This window comes from Gadus macrocephalus, chromosome 1 (genome assembly GCF_031168955.1).
Source record: "Gadus macrocephalus chromosome 1, ASM3116895v1".
Taxonomy (NCBI): domain Eukaryota; kingdom Metazoa; phylum Chordata; class Actinopteri; order Gadiformes; family Gadidae; genus Gadus; species Gadus macrocephalus.
Genome location: NC_082382.1, coordinates 21,239,267 through 21,246,482, shown reverse-complemented (window position 1 = coordinate 21,246,482; position 7,216 = coordinate 21,239,267). Strand labels below are relative to the sequence as shown.

Below are 7,216 nucleotides of genomic sequence, written 5' to 3'. Positions count from 1 at the left end.
CAATGTGCCTTGCACAAGCAGAGACGTCATTTCGAATGGTGGCGGACTTGAACTACAGAGCGGGGCTGTAGAAGACAATTCAGTACACACTAGTACACATAGGAACGACGCCTGGAAATCACAGAAACTATGAATGCGGAACTGAAACCTACGCGAATATAGACTTCGCCAAATATAAACCGAAACTAAAATATGTAGTGGGAAGATGCAGTAACAAAGCCTGCACTCTACATAACTTTTAGGGAACATGGACGAGATAAGGTAAAATAAAACACGCACCTTCTGCAACTTATCCTACTGAACTGACATGCCTACCAGTGGGTCGCAACATGTGACCCTTTGGTCCGCGAAGACTCGTGAGCGACAGACCTACTGCGTCGTTGTTAGGCGAAGGCGATTGATTACAAGTGGTTATTTGACGACATCTCTACTGTACTGTTTGGCAATACGAGTGCCGTGTAGTTGTATCATAGTAGGGCTAATTGTAGCCTAGGCTAGTATACGATTAGTCTTTAAACGTTCAGGTCAACGTATACATTTGTTAAATGATGTCAAACTACTTTAACACCACTGGTGTACTCTACACCAAAGAGCGTGCGAGTTTGTTGTGTTCACAGCCCCACTGTGTATGTCGGTCCTACTTCACAGACCGCTGTTGGACAACTCGCCAGCAGAGGGCGCAGATGTTCCACATCTGAACCTGAGGCCGAGGCACCAGGAGTTGATCCCGACACCATGCGGCCCGGTGAGGTCAAACACCTTCATTAAGGACAATACAAAATACAAATAAAAGATTTCCTCCCCTATAGATTTAGTTTGTCTTTTAGTTGTGCAGGTTTAATTGGAATACATCCCCTACATGTTGCTTAGCCGGGGAAGTCGGACACATTACATTTAACTGCACGTACACATATAAACACCTCGACAAATAAAGGAACGAAGCCTTTGAATCATGTAAGATCTCTTAATTCATTGAAGTCTCATCGTTACACGTTAGGTACATTATACATTTACAGTTTTTGCTTTTTCCAAAGTCAACCATGTTTGTCCTCCCATCATGGTACTCTAAGACAGCGGTCCCCAACCTTTTCAGCATCAAGGACCGGTATGATTCTCCGAAAAGTTTCACGGACGGACGGACGGGGGGGTTGGGTTATGTTGCGCAGAGGTTGCCAAAAATGCAAACATGTTGTATGCAATCTAACAACTGCATATAGACTTATGGCATGTAAAAGAGTGACAGTATTGCGAAGTGAATAAAAAAAATAAATAATAATAATAAAAATAAATAAATAATCTTTCTCTGCGGACCGGTACCAAATGACCCACGGACCGGTACCGGTCCGCGGACCGGGGGTTGGGGACCGCTGCTCTAAGACACTAAGCGTCTTAGAGTACCATATTAAGCGCTATATAAATTAAATGTATTATTATTATTATTATTATCATCCTCGTCTTCGTCCCCGGCTCCCTCTTCGTCCCCAGATCAAGCCCTGGGCGGAGCTGAGCCGGGCGGTGCAGCTGTACTTCTGCTTCACGCTGGCCTCCATGTGCGTGCTGCTGGGCCTCACTCTGGCCAGCTTCTGCGGACAGTACGACGCCCTCCTGGAGCAAGACTTGGGCGTCTCCCTCATCCAGCTGGTGGGAATCTGTGAGTGCCATGGCAACAACGTTTCTCATAGCAACGCATCGAAGCGCCTGTCGTCCGGATTGAACGCGTTTGGTGTTGGAGTTGTACTCTCGTCGGGGGAATTCAGCCAGCACCTGTGATATGTAGCACCTCCTACTCTTACTGTGTGCACCACCGCTTATCATAATTACATGTACGCTAACCTCGTTTCTTTCAGATCCCTATAGCTGATCGTCACTCAGTCTGCCCGGGGGGGGGGGGGGGGGGGGGTGGCCTTTGTATCTCTCACTGGGTCGAGCAGCACTTAAAAACGTTTGCTTGTAGTTGCCCCAGTTTCAATTGTATGCAATTGCAGGTACCTTTTTGGTGAAAAAGTAGTCCCTAGTTCATAGTTAGACGATCAAAAAAAGATTGTGTGAACGAAGCAGGGGTTGAGAACCTGGATGTATAAATAACAACAGTGTTAAGGTTTCAATTGACCACATGGCTGCTGTAGCTTTGGTTTGAGTCGTCAAAACATGAACCGAAAACAGACGTGTGTGCTGCTGGAGGTCCTTTCACGAGGGGGCTCGAGAATACAAGAAGTGAGGTCCATTGTATCTGCACATTCCTTCATCCCAGTGAGTCTCTATGGAGCGTCAAAGGTCCACATAGGACGACCCCCCCCTCACCCTAAGCTCTGACGCACACGCAGCGCACCAAAGTGGCGTATTTGTTGTCCATATTTGTAGCATTTGTAGTAAAACCCCCCAAAGAAGCAGTGTGCGAACGTACCGTAGCGTTTTTCCGAACACTCCTAATAGTTAATTCTTGTTTTGATGAGACAAATCAGAAACATCACTCTGGCGTCCGTGCCGACATCGTCGTGTGCTCTGGGCTTCCAGTGTTGCGGTGCCGTTGGTGACGGTTGTGTTTCCTCTGTGTTTGCGTTGCTTGTGTCGACGCAGTGTTCTGCGTGTACTACGTGGTGCGGGGCGTGCTGCAGGAGAACAGACAGGAGCTGTGTGCCTTCCTACTGAGCGTGCTCACTCTTGTCCTCCGCTCAGTGCTCAACTACAGCCTCCTGCCGCACCAGGAGCAGCAGCAGCTAATGGTGACACACACAGACACGCACAGATACAGCCACACACACGCAGACAGAGACACACACACACACACACTGACACAGACACACAGACACACACAGATACAGCCACACACACGCACACACAGACACACACACACACACACACACACACACAGAGACACAGACAGAGACAGACACACAGACAGAGACAGACACACAGAGAAACACACACACACACACACACACACACACACACACACACACACACACACACACACACACACCTAAACCAAGAGAACAACAGTAACTCAAATGACACACTTCCTACATCATGTGACATTCAATGTGCTCCCTGCCCTGAGAGCTTAGCAGTATGGTTAGCACTAAGCTATTAGTAGGGAAATGGCCATCTTTCTCCTCAGAATCGAATAAGATGCCTTACACACTTTGGGGGGGGGGGTGGATGGGGTCCTGTATGTTTATGTAGGAGTAGTATTAGTAGTAAGAGCATATTTGCAGAAGTTCTTCTTTTTCTAAAGACACTTCAGTGAGTGTCAAATCTAATCATCTCCTGTTCTGCCGGGATTTCCGAACACTAACAGAACAGGTTGAACAACATTACACAAAAACAAAGCAATGTAGGCGGTTCAACGCAGATGTTTAAAGGGTCCCTGCAGGGCCGGCGCTGGCCGTTTCGGCGCCCTAGGCGGACAGGTCTTTAAGTTGAGGTCTTCCGAGCGGGGGGGGGGGGGGGGGGGGGGTGATACGGTGACGGTTTCAGGCCGCCCTGGCGATTGCTCCCGCGCCCCCTCCCTTCTCCGTTCGCGTTGTATATTTTAATTGACTGATTAAGGGCGCCACCAGAGGGCGCCCCCAACGCATTTGTCGCCCTAGGCAGTCGCCTAGCTCGCCTATGCAGTCGCCTAGCTCGCCTATGCCGATCGCCGGCCCTGGGTCCCTGTGTCACACCACCAGGTGTGAGTGTGATTGCCCTTCCCTGTGCCTTGGTGACATCACGAGGGGGGCGTGTCCACTTCCATATGTCATACATCAAGGTGGAGCCTCCCACTGGTGATGTCACTGAAACACAGGAAAAAGCCGGTTTTCAAACGGCTTGTAATGGCTGATCACACTCACACTTGGAGAGGTATAATAGGGGCCCTTTAACGCGTCGACACATGTCCCCAGGTGAGGTTTGTGTGCATACTGTGTGTGGGCGTGGTCCACGTCGTCTGCACCTGCCTCCTCATCGGCACGGCTGATAGGATGGCCTTTCGCGTGGGCGGGGCATTGGAGAGCGTCCAAGAGCGCTACTTCCTGCTAAACCTGTGCTTCTCCATGGTGACCTTTGACCTGCAAGCTCAGGTGAGATCCTGGAGTGACAACATATACGGAATACAAAAGAGAGAATTATTGCAGTGACTTTTGACTGTTTAAGATTAACTTCGAAATGTATAACACCTTATTAACATATATATGTGTATTCCAATAGAGTGGCGAAGTCACGCCCCTTCCGGTAGGGCTCATGGGACCTATGAGATCGAAAAATATGAATGGGTGTCAATGGAGAGAAAATAATTATTTTCTGGTCCCAGTCTTTATATGCCCTGGATTACACATATGTTGTTTGTGGATTTAAATGATAATTTTTCATGCAAAGAAAACTAAAAATGTTTGTGAAGAAGTTTGATAATTTTAGGTTTTATGTGAGGCCGCTTTGTGAACTACAGCTCTTCGCTGCTCTCGACGCATATGATATACGTCACCACACCCGCCCTTGGAACTCGGCACAGAGATGGCGATCTCTCTGCCCCACTTCACCGCTTTTTCCAAGGGGAGGATAAAAGCATCGAAAGAGGTGAAAACCATTATAAGTCGGGGCACGTGCAGAGTTTCAGTTATGCCGATGGGAAGATTGTCGGTCTTCTCCACGCCAGTCGCAGGGAGCGTGACGTCACATACGAGCCGTGTAGTCTTTCTCGTTGTGTTTTCTCAACAGCCTTTATCTGAACAATTGCACAATAAACGGTCGAACTCTTTGCATGAAAAATTATCCTTCAAATCCACAAACAACATATGTGTAATCCAGGGCATATAAAGACCGGGACCAGAAAATAATAATTTTCTCTCCATTGACACCCATTCATATTTTTCGATCTCAAAGGTCCCATGAGCCCTACCGGAAGAGGCGTGACTTCGCCACTCTATACAGTTGGCTTATATTTACAACAATTAAACCGAACAACACATTTTGAAAAAGGCTTGCAGTTGTATAACACATCGATTCTAATGAATAACTACTAGTCGTGAAAATGTGTTCCCACGACTCCAGCTGTGCTTGTGTATCTTGATGAAATCGGGGAGCGAAGCCACGAACCTCAGGGACTGCATTCTGATCGGCTGCGCCCTCTTCTGGTCATGTCTCACTACTGCAGTCGGCGTGGTTGCTGTGAGCCGTACTTTCACTTACTTTGACTGACAGTTGAAACTGCAACAGTGTTTTCCTGTTATCTTTACCTAAATGTCTTTATGGTTACTAACTTAAATTTTATTGGGCTGTTAATGTTATATACGAATACTGTTAAAAATATGATTATTCTGACCAGAAATCACAAAAATAAATGTAAATGGTTATAGGCCATTTATAAGTTCTCCATCAGTTAATGTTAATGTACAATTGTTGGGTTCTAAACTGTTATCTTTTAGACTTTTTCTGTGAAATTTAATTATGATTATTTTCTTCCCGCTCCCTAGCTTTTGAAAGAAGCCCGAGTCTTGGTTTTGGTATTCCTCCTCCTGAACATTCCAGAAGTGGCCTTTTTCATCTATCTCATGTTCACGGTGAGGGCCCGACACAAAATAGTTACCAATAGTAATTATTGGTAAAATAAAAAAATTTCAGCAATCGATTCTGTTTAAGTTTTCCACCTATTGCCGTTCTCATTTTTGTGTGCGTGTGTCTTCCTGTGTGTGTGTCTTCCTGTGTGTGTGTGTGTGTCTTCCTGTGTGTGTGTGTGTGTCTTCCTGTGTGTGTGTGTGTCTTCCTGTGTGTGTGTGTCTTCCTGTGTGTGTGTGTGTCTTCCTGTGTGTGTGTGTGTGTCTTCCTGTGTGTGTGTGTCTTCCTGTGTGTGTGTGTGTGTGTGTCTTCCTGTGTGTGTGTGTGTGTGTGTCTTCCTGTGTGTGTGTGTGTGTCTTCCTGTGTGTCTGTGTGTCTGTCTGTCTGTCTGTCTGTCTGTCTGTAGGTCATCAGCAGGTGGCTGGCAGACAGCGGCGGCCCCCACACGCTGGAGGCTGCCAGCGTGGTGGGGGCCCTGCTCTCCGTGGGGATCAAGATGGTGCTCCTGGGGGCACTCGGCCGTCTGGACAAGCACTTCCGTCAGGGCCTGAGGGGCGCGGAGCCTAGAGCTGCCGGCTGAAGCATTAGTTACAAATATACATATTTTTTCCATCATTTTCATATTAAGTACATATCTATATATATACACCTGTATCTATATATCTATATATATTTGATATACATGTGCACTTTTCTGGCTAATATTTTGCCTAACGTTTTTCTTCCCTGGACTTCAGCCTACTGAAGTTTCTGAGGTTCAAGGAGATGGTCGCTAGATAGCCCCGGTGTTTGAACCAACCAACCTGTACTATGTCCGGTCACTGCCCTGCGCCGTCCACTACGCACTCAGACAAGCCGCTCTGTGCTCTTCGGTTTGCCTCGTGCGTCGGCTGTTACTACTGACGACTGTCATCCAAAGCACTTTTAGAAATGGGGATACAGGTCATCCATGAGCAGGTGGCTAAAGCATTTTACTAAAAAGACATTGGGATTAAAATTCAGTTCCTTTAACGTACGGTATTAATTGACCGTGTCCATTGTAACCCGTTAACTGACCGTCTCCATGGAAACCTGTTAACCGACCGTCTCCATTGTAACCTGTTAACTGACCATCACTATGAATAACCTGTTTATTGACCGTCTCCATGGAAACCTGTTTACTGACCGTCTCCATGGAAACCTGTTAACCGACCGTCTCCATTGTAACCTGTTAACTGACCATCACTATGAATAACCTGTTTATTGACCGTCTCCATGGAAACCCGTTAACCGACCGTCTCCGTTGTAACCTGTTAACTGACCATCACTATGAATAACCTGTTTATTGACCGTCTCCATGGAAACCTGTTTACTGACCGTCTCCATGGAAACCTGTTAACCGACCGTCTCCATTGTAACCTGTTAACTGACCATCACTATGAATAACCTGTTTATTGACCGTCTCCATGGAAACCTGTTTACTGACCGTCTCCATGGAAACCTGTTAACCGACCGTCTCCGTTGTAACCTGTTAACTGACCATCACTATGAATAACCTGTTTATTGACCGTCTCCATGGAAACCTGTTTACTGACCGTCTCCATGGAAACCTGTTAACCGACCGTCTCCGTTGTAACCTGTTAACTGACCATCACTATGAATAACCTGTTTATTGACCGTCTCCATGGAAACCTGTTTACTGACC

At 46.9% G+C, this 7,216-nt stretch overlaps 1 protein-coding gene across 1 annotated transcript; it reads left to right on the top strand.

Annotated features, from left to right (window-relative positions):
- The first annotated feature begins 44 nt into the window (after nucleotides 1–44).
- Nucleotides 45–6,751, top strand: LOC132458208 (uncharacterized). The gene is made up of 8 exons (XM_060052760.1): nucleotides 45–261; nucleotides 649–745; nucleotides 1,486–1,651; nucleotides 2,578–2,723; nucleotides 3,885–4,061; nucleotides 5,029–5,145; nucleotides 5,451–5,537; nucleotides 5,939–6,751. The coding sequence occupies exons 1-8, from the start codon at nucleotides 248–250 to the stop codon at nucleotides 6,110–6,112; spliced, it is 978 nt and encodes a 325-aa protein (XP_059908743.1). The 5' UTR covers nucleotides 45–247; the 3' UTR covers nucleotides 6,113–6,751.
- The last annotated feature ends 465 nt before the right edge of the window (nucleotides 6,752–7,216 follow it).

Excerpts from the sequence above, each read along its gene's own strand:
- LOC132458208 (XM_060052760.1), top strand. Across the intron at positions 5,146-5,450 it reads CTGCAGTCGGCGTGGTTGCT|CTTTTGAAAGAAGCCCGAGT; the intron begins GTGAGCCGTACT and ends CCCGCTCCCTAG. Across the intron at positions 5,538-5,938 it reads TCATCTATCTCATGTTCACG|GTCATCAGCAGGTGGCTGGC; the intron begins GTGAGGGCCCGA and ends GTCTGTCTGTAG.